The following is an 18,326-nucleotide window of genomic DNA, read 5'->3' as shown; positions in this document are numbered from 1 at the left end:
TCAGACAGACTTATTCATACTAAAAATCATATATGTAGTTTATATATGTATTTTTTGTTAAGAAAATTTGTTAGGTAAAGAAAACATAGAAGGATAACATTTTATGTTTATACAGAAAATATGTTTTTGTGCTTGACGTAAAAGCTTCTGGTTGTTCTGGTTTCTGGTTGTAAATGAACTTTAAACAGCAGCGTATCAGATTATACGTTTAAGAATAACTGTTTAATCATTCTTAAAACTATTATTTTTTGCATTTTTTTTATTTCAGTAAAGAACATACTAATAAATATGTGGTCAATATTATCCATGCAATTACTAAACACATTATTTATCAACATTAGAGAACATAAACCTCTAGGGCCCTATCATAAACACCGGCACAAGACATGTTTTGCACGATTTGTTGCTATTTTCAGACCAGCGCAACAATAATTTTCACATTTTGTGCCTCGTTGTTTAAATAGAAAATCCATTTGCGCCACTTTATGCACTCATGGGTGTGCCGGTCTTTAAAGTGTGTTAAGGGGATTTTGAGGAAGTGAAATAGACATTGACCAAGTAAAAGCTGGTCTTAAGTCCAGTGCAGAGCATGTTATTTGTGCACCTATGCAGGTTCCAATGCTTAATACACACATGATGTACAGCAATACACAAATATCTCCACATATGAAAAAATCAGGATTAAAATGTTACAAAAATTATTAATTACTACATACATATAAAAAAAAAAACACTACCTACATGCCTTCTTTAGGTCCGGGGGGCTTTTTTCTGTTTATTTGTGACAATTTGTATTTTTATTATAATGTTATTAGCAGTATATTAGTATATTAGCAGTATTATGTATTATATGGGGCATAAGAATTGGACGTGTGTTTGGATATAACTCTGTTTTTTGACCACACTTCGTTATTATTGTTCATTTATTTGGTTGCTGGAAATTAGAACTGAATTTAGAAATTGTTTTGAAACAAATCTTTGCGCTTAACAAACAAAATTAAATATGTAGACTGATGGATGTCTTCAGTGGAGTGTGTATAACACCGTTTCCCTATCCACGAAAGTAAAGGAGTAAAGCAAAGAGTACAAGTAAAGAGAAAGTAAGGACAAATGGAGGAGGATCATTCTTTATCCTCGCACAGATGGTCTTTTTAACTGTTTTGTCGCTAGTGAAGCGTTCTGTTTTTTCATAAATTTTTTCCACTTACAAAATCAGTCAAGTAAATAGAAATTGCGACGCAAATTATATTTTTCCATCCTTAAAATAGCTAAGTTGGATTCGGATATGCTCTTAATGCTTTTGCGCGAATGGAAAAATGGAAACCCTAATGTACCCCCGAATAAGAGCCCCGAATGTTGGTAACCAAACAGTTGATGGTAGCCAATGACTTCCATTAAAATTTAATTTTTTTATACTATGAATAACAATAGCTAATGTCAACTGTTGGGTTAGCATTCTTATCCTCATCCCTCCATACCTCTATACCCCTATACCTCACTGTAAAGTGTTACAAAATTTGTAATTAAAATTTTAAATATGACACATTATCATTAATCAAATATTTTTAGTATAATTACACATAGTACTATTTTATGCATGGACATCACTTTAAATCATGAGTCCTGGGACTCTGCTATACTTGCAAAGCCACGGCCAAACAACTGTACTCAGTGTTTATTTTCTAATAAGTACATTTTTCTTTCACGGGTCACCGGAGGGCTGGAGCAGGGCCTCTTGTCTTTGTCACTCACTGTCCCCTCTGCATTGATCTTTATTTGCTCTATTTACAGACTATGCTGACTGCTATCTCAATGAGTGCTATTGCCACCAATGGAGTTGTGCCAGGTGAGCAGAATTCGCAGTGTTTGTATATGTGTGCAAACGCCCAGAGGACAGCTGTCCTGTTGTTCTTCATGGGCAGTTAGCTACAATACACTGTATTGCTCCCAACTGTGCTGAGATCAGCTCTGGACTCATAACTATATGTGCTTTTGTGTGGATGCATGTTTGGCTCTGTGTTTATCTGAAATAACAGTAAGCTGTAGATGTGTGTAAAAATTACATTTAAAGGGGACCTATTATGCAAAAATCACTTTTATAGGAGATTTAAACACAGCTTTGTGGCAACAGTCTGTGAATAAAACCAGCTTTTAATAGTAAATAGATTATTAATTTAGTTTTGTGATTGCACTACATGAAAACACTGCAGAAACAACTTGATTGACATTCTACCTTTTTTTCGTGTCATCAAAGGGGCAAAGCCCCGCCCACTAGAGATAAACTCTCCCTCATTAGCATAGAGCATTATGCTGCGGTCATACTGAACTTTTCTCCCCATAGACTTTATTCATACGCACGCGAATGTGTCTGACCAGAAACGCAAGCTCGTGCGACGAGTTTCGCTGTTCGCTGCATTGGAATGTTAAAGCTTGCTGAACACTGACCTGCGAAATCGCATCACATGATTGCGTGAGACCAATCGAGGATCAAAATATGACCTCTCTGTACAGAAATTTAAAACATGGACCAATCGCTCACTTTTTTAATGTCTAATCATTTTGTTTAATCCCGCCCCTTTCCGCAGCGTTTTGCACACACAAACTCTAGTGTCACCGTAGCATTAGTCTTGTTTTTGAATCTGTCACTATGCTAACACACAGGCATTTGTAGCTCCGTCCTATTTTGAAAAGAGCACAAACTCATTTGAATTTAAAGCAACAATCACCAAAACGGCACAATTACATTCAAAGCCTAAAAGGGGCAGTTTCAAAAAGTTATAAATATTATTTTTCTGTTCAAATGACATCTTTTAGAGATTTATTTTGGACAATTAGATTTTGAAATTACATTCCCTTAGGTTGCAGAATAAAAGTTTTTATGACGTCCTTTTTTGACTTAGACATAGCCTTGGATAAAATCAACTAAAACAATAAATCTTTCAAATTCTCAGCAGAGGATCATTAAACAACTAAACAGCATCAGCAGCTTCACTTACTGCTAACCTGCTTGACTTTATTACTGTTAGATGTCTTCAAATGTCCCTCATTACATTTGTTAAGAATGCTTTAGTTGTTTTATTGTCAGTACAAGTTTTCAGAATCACCACTGCAGTGAAGCATGGCTGCTTCACTTGGGGTCACTGTTTTAAGGATGGATAAATTATGTGACAGTTTGAAGCAGTTTGTTAATGCTGCTGGGTTTTTTACAAGTTTAATTTGCTGATCTCATTTAGTCAGTGACTTTTAATGTATAATAATGGCACAGTCGTGTTAATTGCACTGAGAACACATTTAGAGCTAACAGTACATTAGTCAGGTTTTAAAAGCAAAGTGAACATCGAAGCACTAAAAATACACAGACATCAAAAATCTGTGTATGCATCTCAATGATGGTAAAACATTGATCCTCTGCTGAGATTGTGAGAGATTTAATGCTTTAGATGCCTTCATCTAAGGCTGTCTAAGTCCTAAAAGGACATAAAAAAATTCATTCTGCACCCTTAGGAGATGTCATTTCAATGTCCAAATGTCCAAAAGAAACCTCTAAAAGACATGATTTAAACACAATTGTGTTTAGTGGGTTTTTTCCATCTTGTTAAAAGGGGCATGAGAGGTCTCCTTTAAAGAAAACAAAATATAATGACAACTTAAAATGCTTATATGTTCAACTGTTTATATTTGTGCACTGAATGGTGAATTTCTCTGTTTATTTAGCTGGAGGTTCATACTACATGATCTCACGTTCACTGGGGCCGGAGTTTGGAGGGGCCGTTGGCATATGTTTCTTCCTGGGCACCACTTTTGCAGGAGCCATGTACATCTTGGGGTGCATCGAAATCCTGCTGGTACAGTTTCATTGGATTTTACTGAATGTGATATTAGTTTCAACAAATTAAAGCCATATTTCATTATGCAGGCATTTCATGCAGAGCTGAAGAGTTCAGTATCATGAGGTCCAAATGATAAATTGTGCTATTGCGCATCTCTTTTGTTTGATTTCACACCATGCCACTTAATGAATATGCAAGATGCTAGTAATTTTAATAAAATAAGAGACACCGCTTTTATTTAGTCAAAATTTTTAAGGCATAACAGAAAGCAAACCATTATTAATAAGAAATATTACTTGAATGTATCATTGTATGAAATTTACTTGAATGTAAACAGTTACAAGTGTTCGCGCTTAAGAAATAAATGAAATTAAATAAATAATCAAGGGGTAGCACAGTGGGTAGCACAATCACCTCACAGCAAGAAGGTCGCTGGTTCGAGCATCGGCTGGGTCAGTTGGCATTTCTGTGTGGAGTTTGCATGTTCTCCCCGTGTTCGCGTGGATTTCTGCCGGGTGCTCCGGTTTCCCCCACAAGTCCAAAGACATGCGCTATGTGAATTGGGTAAGTTCAATTGGCCGTAGTGTATCTGTGTGATGTGTGGTTGAGTTTGCATGGGTGTTTCCCAGTTATGGGTTGCAGCTGGAAGGGCATCCGCTGCGTAAATCATGTGCTGGACCCCAGATTAATAAAGGGACTCAGTCAAAAAGGAAACGAATAAATTAATTATCTACATTTATTTGCAAAAACTTAATTTGACAAAGTAATTTGCAATTGTTTGTCAGACATTTTCAAGGTCTTAAAATTTTAGTATTTTTTCTCCTTACTACAAACGATGCCTTTTTATGTATCACTTCTGTCAAAATGGACCCAAATGCTTTAGAAGGTTGTTACGTCCTTTTTGATGTTAATATTAAACTAAGGGTATTTGACATAACGTATAATAGTTGAGTGTGTGTAACAAATGGAGGGAGAAAGAAACGACTGAAGAACCAAATATCACTGCAATTGTTTATTGCCCATACTTCCTGTGAAACCAGTGAAAATATATTATACAGTGAAAGAAAAATATTTACAATAAATAAATGATGAATTACCTGGGGGGAAAGGAAGTAGTTAGATGTGCTTAAATCAAAGAAATAAATATAACAAAACGCAGTAACTGTTTTCAACAAACTAAACTAAATATGTAAAGAAAAGCATGAAAAGAAACATTTTCAATGTACCTTAGTCTTAACTAAGTACTTTAGTCTTAACTAAACTACTCTAACTAAAAACAAAAGATACACAAAGCAGCACATTCTCCTGAACCTAATGAACTAATACAAAAGCAGAATCTCGGTGTTGTATATGTATATCACGCGACTTACTCACTCCTACAACCTCTCCGAGGTATCACTCAAATACATCAGTTAACTGGACAAGTTCACAAGCAAACACATTGCACTTTCAGATCTCAAAACTTTAGACGAGAATTAAACACAAGCAAAACACATTCTCTCAGATTAGCCCTTGCAAGAGAGACTGTCCTCACAGAGACCCACAGAAAGAGTAAAAGCGAGAGATGGAAAGAGATAGAGAGAGAAATCGCCATTGCAGTTTGGGCTCGGCTTTTAAACGCTACGCTGACCAGCGATTGGTGGCGCAAACCCAACGTCAGCGGCCAACGTCATCAGCACGAAATGCGGATCCTATAATGCCGTTCGTACCTGTAACACACGCATGAAACGACACACCCACATACCAACAAATGCACACACATATCCAAAATATGTTCTGCAAGCGAACGTTACAAGGTTAACACCAAATACATTTTTTACATCATTGTGTTCCATGAGACATATTCAGGACAGTATCTAAATGAAAAATAACATGAAAAATGTATGATCTTTTTCATGATTTATGATCATGTTTTACATAGGTTATAAAAACTTAAATGCATAACTATAAATAATAGACTTTGTGTCCTACTGTATATAAAAAATGTATATTGTGGAAACTTAAAGTTGTTCTTTTTTTAGCAAAAGAAAAATTGCTTTTATCAAATGTAGAAAATCTTTTTAGTTACAAGTTATCGATTTTTTTTTCTGTAATATGGTATTTTCACTTATTTTTATTAATCTGTGTTACTAGGTTTATATTCAGTAATTGCAGTAAATGAATACTAATTTAACTACACTGCTAATTTAACTACAGTATTTCCCTTTTGTTTATTACATGAAGTAAATGTGTGAAAAATTCTAGTAATCATTGACATATATGAGCAATATCACACGAGTAGCAGTGCGATGTGGCTGTATATCGGCACTGGTGGGAGGTCTGCATTGGTACGAGGCCGCAGGCTGAGTGCTTTAGTGTACCACCAGTTCCGATATACAGCCACATCTCACTGCTCCTCATGTGATATTGTATTTATACAACAGTGAGATGGCATAATCATGTATATAAAAAGAAAATCAAACACGGAGAATCTCTGAATACTTTTTGTATGAGGAACTACTTTCTTCTGCCATTCCTTCACATCTGCAGCTGACTGTCAGAACAGCAAAAACCATTTCTACTTCACCTACATCACTTTTGAGCTAGTATTTGAATGATTCTCTAGCATAATGTCTAAAGTTCACAATAATTATCCCTGAAAAAGCCAAAGCAGCACCAACACTACTAGATTACTGTTGTGTTTGCGATAAGAAAATCACTAAACACTTGCGGGCATTTCTTACTAGTTTGCAGTAATGAAAACAGGAGACTGATTAGAAACAAACAGATGGCCAACCAAAAAGTAACTCAGGGTTATACAAAGAGAGGCCAACACAAAATACACACATTCCTGATATGTAAATCCCATCTCACACTCAATACACTACAATTACTATGGTATAAATGCAGCTCTACAACATATAAATTTGAGAGATTGACTTAGAAAGTCACCTACCAGTTTAATAATGATTTGATCAGCTGTAGTTAGAAATAAAAAAAATTTCGTCTTCTAAGGGGTTAATTATACGGTCTCTGTCACCATCTTGTTGATGGACAACGTGAACCGTCAGCTCAAAGACAGGCCAATGGCCGCCGATGCACTGTCTCCCAGAAATTAGGCATTATCCTTACAAATAATCTGCATAGTTGCAATCTAAACAAATACATTCTTGACTAAAAAAACCTCAAAAGTACAATATGTTGTCCAACAGCAGCAATATTTGTCAAACTGTAGAGTGTCCTCTGCTTGTTGCTGTATGTGGGTGGAGTAATACACAAGGGTGAAAGGTGAAGAGGCGGTATGAGTGCTGTTATTTGCAGAATATTGCACGGCTATCAGCCAATCAGATTTAAGAACCAGACAGAACTGTTGTATAAAATGTAATATTACAATTTAAAAATGATAGTACATTTATTAGATTTTACCACATCCAAAAATGTCCCAGATATCCTGAATTAACTAGTACTGGTACATTGTTTTTGCCTAATATATATTGTATTTTTGAGATATTCTCTGTTTCATTTTACTTATTTCGCTTGATTTATTTGTAGATCTACATTGTTCCATCAGCTGCCATATTCAAGATGGAGGGTCTCGAGGGAGCAGAGGCCGAGGCAGCTTTGTTGAATAACATGCGTGTGTACGGTACCATCGTTCTCACCTTCATGGCTATAGTCGTCTTTGTCGGTGTGAAATATGTCAACAAGTTGGCCCTTGTGTTCCTCGCCTGCGTCATTCTCTCCATCCTGGCTATCTATGCGGGGGTCATCAAGACTGCTTTAGATCCACCTGACTTTCCGTAAGTTGACTTTTTTGTGAACTCAAAAAAAGATTTTGTTGCTTGTTCAAACTGCTTATTTAAAATGAGTTGAAACCACACCATTATTGTGATATTTTTGGGGACAACTTAATTGTATTATGTTTAATCCACTTAAATTTCTTAACTTACTCAATTTTTCATGTTGGGAAAACATGAATGAATTGTGTGTAACTCTGCATTTTTAACAGTGTACTTACTATTAGTCAGTTGTTCATTTGGGCGACGCAGTAGGTAGTGCTGTCGCCTTACAGCAAGAAGGTCGCTGGTTCGAGCCTCGACTGGGTCAGTTGGTGGTTTTGTGTGGCGTTTACATGTTCTCCCTGCATTCGCGTGGGTTTCCTCCGGGTGCTCCAGTTTCCCCCACAGTCCAAAGACATGTGGTATAGGTGAATTGGGTTGACTGAATTGTCCATAGTGTATGAGTGTGCATGGGTGTTTCCCAGAGATGGGTTGCAGCTGGAAGGGCATCCGCTGCGTAAAACATGTGCTGGATGAGTTGGCGGTTCATTCCGCTGTGGTGACCCCGGATTAATAAAGAGATTAAGCCGAAAAGAAAATGAATGAACGAATGAGTTGTTCATTTGCCGCATGTTAGGTGTCTATTAGGTACTTAAGAGATATTAAAGTCTTATTCTATATTACCATATTCTACAAAAGGTGTAGTTATAAATTTACTCATTGTTTACTCGCCCTCAAAAAGATTAACATTTTTATTTCCTGTTGAACATACACACAAAAAAAAGATATTTTGAAAAATGTTGTAGGTGGTAAATCAATGTCGGTTTTCAGCGTTTTTCACAATATATATTTAGAAAAATCTTGTAGCTACTAAGTCCCTGTACAGACCCCTGTATACATTTTTGGAGAGCACAAATTGCAGTGGGTGATACTTCAAAAGGACCATTACCGCCGTGAGTTGCACCGCCGCCACACTAAAGGATTAATGCCTCATTCACACTAGCAGCAACTTTGTTGCTGTCTGTCGCTCTGGGTGGCGACCTGATGCAAACAGGTCTGTAGGTCTACAGCACGGAGAATACAACTGGCCTCTGATTGAGCAGAGAGAGAATCACGTGATTTCTACTGATGCTCCTATTGGCTGTCACTCAAGAAAGTCGCTCTTCATTTGCATAAAGTTAAAGGATTCTCAACTTTATTGCGTCACTCGACACGCCCACCTGGTCGCCAATTGTCGTTGTCGCTCATAGACAGAGGTCGGCGGAAGTAGCTCACTCTCCGTTGAAAAGAACAGTCGCTTGTCGCTTTGCCGCTGCAAGTCACTCGTATTGTGAATGAGGGATAAGAATGTGTTTTTAGGTATACCCAAAGTTTGCAACTATGACGCCAGGGGGCACAAAGGGACGGGATGTGAAGGGACAAAAATATACAATAGCTGTAAATACTTTGCTAATACTTTTAAATGAAGATGAAACAATGAAATAAAGCATTATAATTCCTTCATTAATCTTTAAAAACTTAACAAGCTTTATTATCATTGTAAACTTGTTAAGTGAAATGAGGATTCATTTTGGAAAGTAAAATTAAATAAATAAAACATAACTACAATAAAAGTGCAAACATACATAAATACACAAATAACTCGGCCTAAATAAATAAATAAAGCATGTATAGCCTAAATATAGCCAGAGCTACATATTACCTCTGTGTGGACGGCTTTACTGCTGTTACCAGTTTTCAAATACAGGCAAAAAAATAAAATAATCAAGTAAATAACAGGGTGACATGCTAAAAATCAGGTGAGGGCTTTTCTTTTTTATGGATTGCTTTTGAAAACACTATCGGTTGGATTTAGGGAAGAGGGTGATTAGGACAATCGGTGCTTTTAAAAAACACTATCGTTTGGGTTTAGGGAAGGGGTGGGTGGGAGCATTGATTGGTCAGACAGACTGTCAGTCAGTCAGTTGACAGTGGTCTCTGGTGAATTTCCGCGAGAAAAGCAAGCGAGAATGGCACTCATAAGAAAATCTGAAAAACAATACACAGCGGCTTCTGGTGGATTCCCGAAAACAAAAGCTTCAAAAAAATAAATAACTGTATCTCCTGAGATGTATTTCATGATCTCAGAAATGTATATAGGGGTATGTTTTCAGAATGAGCCTGGGTTGACTGTCAGTGTCTACCAGTTTTCAGCATTTTTCAGAATACAATTTGTGTTCAACAGAAGAAAGAATATCAAATGTTTGGAACAAGTTGCAGGGAGGAAAAATCAATGGCATAATTTGTTTTATTTGTAATCATGTCCCATACTAATCTTAACCACTTCAACAAATGCCTTAATAATAATAATATTAAGCAGTTAAATCTAAAAAAGTTCATGTGAATAAGTGTTATCTATCCTAATCTGTTACTAATTTCCCTGTACAGAATGTGTGACCATAAGACTTTATCCTATTTAGGGTTTGTGTGCTTGGGAACCGAACCCTTGTGTCAAAGGCGTATGACATTTGTGCCAAGACTATAGAGCGGGGCAATGGCACCATCACCACCAAGCTTTGGAGATCCTTCTGTGACTCTGAGTTCCTGAACGCCACCTGTGATGAGTACTTTGTTAACAACAATATCAGTCAGATCCAGGGAATCCCTGGAATCACCAGTGGCATCCTGGCAGGTTAGAAACCCTATAGCATTTTTAATTAAATTTTACTATTTCAAATGATTAACAATGTAATATATATACTTTTAAAGAAATGTTTTTTTTTTTTTTTTTTTCATCATAAATCATCATACTTCATGGTTTCCACAACATTGATAATAGCAAATGTTTCAAACCCCCAAACTAGAGTGATTTCTGAACAAGTATGTGACACTACAGATTGTTGTAACAATTAAAGGGATAGTTTTCCAAAAAATTACATATCTGTTAACATTTACTCATCCTTCTCTTGTTCAAAACACAAAACAATATATTTTAATGAATGCTGGTTGATGGCTGTTATGATCACCAGCGATCTAGCGGCTGCAGATCGCCAAAGGACTACAAATCCACCATTTCATGGACTACAAAATCCAGTCATGCACCACTTACCCTCACACATGCTCCTAGTTCCAGTGATTGCACACACACACACAGTCTCAGCTGAAGCCACTCATGATGTGATTACATGGACTATAAAAACGGGACAAACGCACACATCATTGCTGAGTTTTGTAAACTGTATAGTAAACATTTACAACGCATTTTCCCTTGCCTTGTCCTGCCGTGTTTTAGACCCTTGCCTTGTTTTGTTTGTTTATTCCTGTCTGCTGCCTGTCTTTTGACCATCTATTTATTTGACTACAACTCTGGATTGCCTGTATACATCTGTTTGCTCCTGTGCTGACTGTTGCTTGCCTGACCATCCTGCGAATAAACCCTGCATTTGGATCCGCAATCCTGTTGTCAGCGTCCACTTCATGTTAAAATGGTACATATTGACTTTCATAGTAGGAAAAACATACTATGGAAGTCAATTGGTACCATCAACCAGCATTCTTTAAAGTATCTTCTTTTTTTGTACGTTTTTAGAAGTCTTTCTAATATGCTAGTTTAAACCTGCTATTATTAATGTTGTGGAAACCATAATGCTTGATCATTTATGATGAATAAAAGCTGCAAAGGATAACTTTTTTTTAATCCCTTTAAGCTTTCCTATGACATAAAAAAATACAATTTAAAAATTAATTTAAAGATTATTTTAAACTAACAATATTTCAAAATATTACTGTATTAATTATAGGTTATAATTATAATTTTGATCTCTTACAATCTTTGGATCTTTGTACAATCAAAAATCTACAAATAGACAGCAATATTGTTTGGTCTGAATTTTGTTTTTAATATTAAATACCATCATTGAACTAACAATGCCCAGCTCTAATGTAAAAAAAAGATTGTATTTTCTGATTTTTTTTTCTTCAGAAAACCTTTTCAGTAGCTATATGGAGAAAAATTCAGTCTTAGAGAAGAGAGGTCTGCAGTCAGCACAGGACCCTGAACTCCCACTAACCAGCAGTAACCGATATGTGCTGGCTGATATTACCAGTTTCTTCACCCTGCTGGTTGGAATCTACTTCCCCTCTGTCACAGGTCAGTATAATGATAGGGAAGGGCAAGTGGGACCATCCACCAGTAAAACATATATTTTAACGGAATTGGTGGTTTATTACATATGGCGACCCTTGATAAGTAGGGAATAAGCCAAAGAAAAGTGAGTGAGTGAATAAATAAATTAAATTAAATTTGCTTTTAAGTCATTAAATTACAGTAACTGTTTGGTTACAGTAAAAGTTTGGTTTGGTTAGATTAAACTTTGTATGGATTATTTAATACACTATTGGAAAAAAAATGTCAACAGTGTATTAAATAATCCATAAAAAGTTTAGATCTAACCAAACTTTTTTTTTGGTATACAGTTAAAGATATAGTAAAAGATTAGTAAAAGTATTTACCCATAGAAATGTCTTTTTTAACTGTTTTGATTCACCTCATTACTTATTAACCTACAGTACAAACAAGATATAACCCAAAATATTTTTTGTGTGTCATAGGTATCATGGCTGGTTCCAACCGTTCTGGTGACCTGCAGGATGCCCAGAAGTCCATCCCTGTTGGTACCATCTTGGCCATCACAACCACCTCCATCATCTGTATCCTTTATTTCAAAGGAAATAAACTGTTTTAATAAATTACCCCTGACTTTCACTGAGTGCAAAAGTGCTAATGGAATGTACAAATACAGTCTAGTTATTAGATATATAACTGATAAAATGAGAAGAAGATTATTTAATCTGCACTGTAAAACCCAAAAAGTTCAACTAACTTAAACCATTTGAGGAAACCGATTGCAACAAACCATTTAAGTTAAAAAAATTAATCCTAATGAGTACTGTGAACTTAATCCATTTGAGCAATTTGAGCACAATAAAACCCAATAAAGGAAGAGAACTCAAACCAGCTGAGTACTGTAAAACCTAATGAATTAAGGCAACTCAAATTGTTTGAGGAAACAGATTGCTACAAACCATTTGAGTTAAAAAAAAATCTATATTAGTGCTGTGTGATGAGTAATGTGAACTTACTCCATTAAGATGGTGTAATGAGGTTTTAATTAACTCCTTACCTTCAACACTGAAGTCAAACTCTTTTCAAATGAGTAGAATTAACTTTCAGTAAATTTTGAGTTAACTACACTCATTTTATTTGATATAATTTACTCTTGGGTTTTACAGTGTGGAACAATAGCTGAAGCAAGGTGAATGACTTCTTGATGGTTTGTGTTATTCTCTTAAATATTTGCTTTTCAGACATGTCTAGTGTAATTCTGTTTGGAGCCTGTGTGGATGGAGTTGTTTTGAGGGACAAGTGAGTATGTAGTCCTACGTAGTGTTATTGTAATTTTTAGGATATTTCATTTTCAATTTGTCATCATATTTATCAGTATATGTTTGAACATATATTAACTAATGGTCAAGTTGATTCGTAGTATCCAGATGAGCCTGTATTTTTAGTTTAATCAGTTGTTTTCTGGTATTAATAAACATTGCAATGTTGTGTTTGACTGATCACAATCAATTATTCCAAAGAGCCATGTAATAATTAATAACAAGACTTTTCTAAACACATAGATTTGGAGAAGGCGTCAGTGGTAACTTGGTTATTGGCACGCTGGCATGGCCCTCACCCTGGGTTATTGTGTTTGGCTCCTTCTTCTCCACCTGTGGGGCGGGGCTTCAGAGTTTGACAGGAGCACCCCGCCTCCTTCAAGCTATTGCCCGAGACGGCATCATTCCTTTCCTCAGGGTACATGTATATTTTTGCCTCTCTGATTATCTCTCTGTTAATGCTTTGATACTCCATTGTACTAAGCAGTAGTCTTTCATTTTACAGGTGTTTGGTCATGGCAAAGCTAACGGTGAACCTACATGGGCTCTCCTTCTGACAGCTTGCATCTGTGAAAGTGGCATCCTCATTGCCTCCCTGGATGCAGTTGCACCTATTCTGTCCATGTAAGCAAGTCTTCCTAAAAGCACATAGCACACCTTATTCTTTATGATTCCCAGAGAAACAGCCATAAACTGTTTGAACTCACTGTTGCTGTAATAAAACTTATTTACTGTGCTGAATAGGTTCTTTTCCAAACCTGTTCTTCAATAATTCCTAAACTTTTTTTTGTAGTTGCATAACACAAAGAAATACCATTCATTCAGCACTTTGTATTGCCTAAACAGTACATTCATCTTTATTAGCTGTAGTGCCAAGGTTTTCCAATACAAATGGACAGTATTAAAAAAGTAAACACTCTTTCATGTGTTGTGCTTTTTAGTTTTGCTCTTTTTTACATATTTTAAATTTATAAATATTCATTCTTTATATTCAAGGTATAAATTATTGGATTTTTTTTTGAAAAACACAATTTTTTTTGTAATTATTATTTAACAAAAATCCTGAGCTTGTCCAGTTGTCTTTGTGTACAACTGTACATTCTGAAGTAGATTTTATTTAATCAAGATCAATGAAACATAAAACAAAATGCATTGGAATCAAGCAAAGATGGAAAATGATCCATCATTTTGTACCAAAAGTAATTACAGAATAGTCAAAGAAATAAAAAAAATACATTTCTTTAGATTACTTTGGATTACATTTCTTTCTTTTACATTTCTTAAAAATATATATTAGATCTTTCACCAAATATAATATGTAAAGTTGTGAAAAGATCCAGAAATATCTCAGTCTGTTTGGGGCAAATCATGTGCAACGAATACGCAAGATCTTTTATCCAACACTTTGCACTATATAAAAGTGTTATGCTTTGGTGTTAAATATAGACACATGGGCTCAGGAGTATTTCAAAAAACGGTTGTCATTGAACATAGTCTTAACAAAGGTTTACAGTGGGAGTAAATTTGCCAGGTTGGTCCCTGTGGACCTCCCACTCCTCCACAGTGAATCCCGTCCAAGCTTCAGATAAGAGTACTGGCCCACCACACAGTGTGCCCTCACACTTATTTAAAGGCTTAAGTAAACAGATCCATCACTGCAATGAATGGCAAGCTGTCATGCTCCATCAGAGCCTCACCTGCGATTCACCCCTTGGGTGTACCCGAGGTCTCCATAGTCCTAGTCCAAGCCATATCCTGAGCAGCTGCTGCTGCAATTTACTTGAACTTCTATGTTAGACTGCTTTAATACAATCTTTGTTATAAAAGCACTATCGAAATTAAGATTAATTGAAAAAAAAATGTTACCTATACAACTAGACAGCAAGGTCAACAAAATACATGAGGGACATAGCCAACATTGGGTTGTAGGTGTCCATACCTCCTTCTTGCAAACCTGCAAGTTCCTCCTTGATTTCTTTAACCTCTGGTTGTGACACAGTTGGTAAGCAAAATGCTGCTTCCTCACCCGAAGCCCTGCAGCCAACTTTCACCAATTCCTCTGCAGGAATTCCTCTCCACCTAATGTGCCAAGTCAGTGCTCTCCTGCCTGAAATGATTCAGGAGGAAAAAAGCAGTCAAACTGGGGCATATTTCTTCTGCAGCTGAAATCATGCTTCTCATATTGCTACATGTGAAACCACTTCAGAATTGGCTGCATGACCAAGTACTGGGAGAGGCATAGCACAGCAGCTCACACCAAGTGCACGTTACTCTTGTGCCACTGTACATTCAACCTGGCCCGACCTTGCTTTTCTAGAGGCTGTAGTGCCCCTAAAGCAAGTGCACAGACATGCTGTTGTGACAATAGATACTTCTAGATTGGCATATCAATTGCCTGGAGCAAATGGTTGAGCTGGTTATAGACAAATTTTGCTTGTGATGACAGCCTCCAGAGCACCCTCAGTCCACTGCCTCACCTCCCAAATTACTGTTTTTTCTCTAATCAACAGGGCCTTGTATGCAGGAATTAGCATCACAGATAGAAGGTCTAAAGAGCTGAGATTGAGGCGAGGGGCTGGTCTGAACACATCTTTGACGTTGGAGTAGAATTTATGATGTTGTTTTGTCTCCTCTAGTGGCAAAGTCCACATGCTGATGAAAGTGTGGGAGAACTAATTTCATGTTAGCCTGGTTAAAATCCCCAGCAACAATAAAAATGCCCTCAGTATGAGCATATTGCAGTTTGTCCATATGCTGCTACAGAACACTGATAGCCTCCTTTGTGTTAGCGCTTTGAGGCATATAAAATGTGCAGTGGTGATTATGACTGCAGTATGCTCCCTGGATAAGTAGAATGTTCTGTATTTTACAGTCAGCAACTCAATATCCGGAGAGCACTAGCTTGAGACCACCGTAGCTTGGTTACTCCAATCGTTGTTATTAAAAATGCACAAACCTCCTCTTCTGACATTGCCGCTGACAGCGCAGCTCCTGTTGGCACAGAATGTAGTTAGCTCCTCAAGGCTAACTGCCACATCTGGGATCCGTGAGTTAAGCCATCACTGGATTATTGCAAGTTAAGCAGCTGATTGCAATCCTACACTAAACCTACTGAGGTCCTTGTCTGTATATTAATCTGTGTATTAGGTGAAAGATGACAAACTTTCAAAACTCTCATGAGCCAGTGCAGTCGCATCTAAACAGGGTGCATCTGAACAGGGTGCTGCCATCTTTATATTATATGTGTATGTATGTAATGTTGAACTTTGCCTAATGCCTAGTTTGCACTGCAGGATTTGAGCCTGATTTGCAAGTTAAGGAGCTCAACAACAGATCGGGCTGTGATTGGTGAAAAACTGTGGATGCTTGGCGCTCAGCATTTTTTGTGTGAACTACTAAATGACACATCAAAGAGGATTGCTGATTCGTTGCCAACACCTCACAGATGAAAAACCAATATATAGCATGCTAAACGTCAGCTGACTCATACAAAAGTCGGCTGACTTAATTCCACATGAGGTCAGATGTAGTGACGACCTGCAGCCAATGAAAGAGTAAGTTGTGAGCTGAATACCCATTCAAGAGCTCAACAGTAATGCCTTTGATTGGACAGAATGGTCATCGATGAACTGGCTTTACCCTGCTTTTAAACAGACACAAGAGCATATTAATGCCACATCTATCAGCTGGATTGTGCAGATATATGCACGATCGATATGCTGATAGATTAGCTGATTGACGATGCTTTCAAATGCTCCCTTGAGTGCTTTCAGAGAAATTTCAAATGCAATGATGTCATCACACAAGTAGACAATACTGTTAATATATGGCTTCAACCCCCAGCATCCAAGCTGGCAACTTAAATAAAGGCATTTGTTCATATTCAAACCACTAAACCCCTGACCACTACACCCCTTACAGAACTCTTTGTTAATGTATGCAACAATCACAATGTACTGCATGCTATGCCTCACAGTTTTTGAGGAAGTGCTCTGTGTGCCTGCAGTTGGAAAAAAATTTAACTCTGTGCAGAATAAGCATCTACCTCATGCGTTCCAACACCAAGTTGTTGATACAGTGGAAACCTAACCAAACATAAAAAGTGCAGTGCACTGCTCTTTTTTTAAATTCAACAAAAAGGCAGTGAAATAATTTCCTGTTTTAAGAACTAGAAAAAGCACATTCAGTGTGATCGACACCTTGGTTCATATGTAGTGCTTGATGGATGGTGCCAGCCATATGCATTTCTTGCTACAGAATCTCCACTTTTTTACACTTCAGGACTGGAACAAATTCCCAATGTGCTGCCATGTTTATCATGAAGTCCCTAGCCTTAAAACTTAACTAGGTAAAATCATTATGATTTTCCCTGTAGTATTCAATTCTCAAATTTTGTAATTTGAGCCTGGGGGACATTGGATGGTTACACCTTTGGAGGTGCTTGTATGCTCATGCTGCATGATTGACAACTTCGCAAATATCAAGTTCAATATCAACAAACAAACATCAAGTTCTTAGTCTCAAAGATCCTGAAGACATCCAGATTTACATCAAGCAGAGAATCAGATAGCACTCTTAAAAAAAAGATATTATCAATAATTCATGAGAACATATGTTTTAGTTAATAATTTTTTTAGTTAATTGTTTTAAATAACTTATTAAACTAAGTTACTCATGTTCCAACACAATTTTATGGATTATACAAGCTGTTTTAAGTTAGTTAAATGTTATATTAATTCAAATTACTGATAAGTTTAATCGGATTCAGTCTAAAAATTAAGGTAACCAGTATTGTTTTATAATGCAGAAGTCTTGTTTGATGCTCGTAAGCAATAATACTCAATTTATATAAAGTTTTTATACTCAATTCCCAAACAATTAACCTGTGTTATTAAAAGGAAAGTTGATGTAACACTATGATAATCATGCCCAACTTTTTTGTGTATTTACAGAATACAATTGATTTGGTCAGTGAAAAAAATGGAACTATTGTTCCTTGTACTTTTGTAAATTAAATAAAGGTATTAAAGATAATACATTTGTCACATATTCTACATTTGACTTTACAAAATGTCTCAACTTTTTTGAAATATCTAAATATCCATTCAAAATGGGACCAAATTATTACTATGTTATTTGATTTTTTACTTATTTTGCATTTGGTAACTTCATAATGAAACTGTTGTCAGCCTTAAAATGGGGGAAAAGTGTGTGCAATTCCAGGGATACTAACTGAAATATGATTTCTATTTCATCTGAGTTTTCATTTTAAAATTCTAAGCTCATCATGATGTTGACACGCTTTTTTTCTCCA

General features: G+C 36.4%; 1 protein-coding gene across 2 annotated transcripts in view; it reads left to right on the top strand.

Moving 5' to 3' along the window:
* slc12a5b (solute carrier family 12 member 5b) overlaps positions 1 to 18,326 on the top strand; it is a 126,808-nt gene that overhangs the window by 61,692 nt on the left and 46,790 nt on the right. For both annotated transcript variants that reach the window (XM_056463146.1, XM_056463145.1), the window contains exons 5-13: positions 1,792 to 1,846; positions 3,715 to 3,845; positions 7,362 to 7,609; positions 10,048 to 10,259; positions 11,550 to 11,717; positions 12,179 to 12,277; positions 12,935 to 12,992; positions 13,256 to 13,430; positions 13,518 to 13,636. In XM_056463146.1, the coding sequence (XP_056319121.1) occupies positions 1,792 to 1,846; positions 3,715 to 3,845; positions 7,362 to 7,609; positions 10,048 to 10,259; positions 11,550 to 11,717; positions 12,179 to 12,277; positions 12,935 to 12,992; positions 13,256 to 13,430; positions 13,518 to 13,636 (1,265 nt within the window). The remainder of the gene's footprint in view (positions 1 to 1,791; positions 1,847 to 3,714; positions 3,846 to 7,361; positions 7,610 to 10,047; positions 10,260 to 11,549; positions 11,718 to 12,178; positions 12,278 to 12,934; positions 12,993 to 13,255; positions 13,431 to 13,517; positions 13,637 to 18,326) is intronic.

Source organism: Danio aesculapii, chromosome 8, assembly GCF_903798145.1.
Source record: "Danio aesculapii chromosome 8, fDanAes4.1, whole genome shotgun sequence".
Taxonomy (NCBI): Eukaryota; Metazoa; Chordata; class Actinopteri; order Cypriniformes; family Danionidae; genus Danio; species Danio aesculapii.
This window is presented reverse-complemented; position numbering and strand designations above follow the sequence as displayed.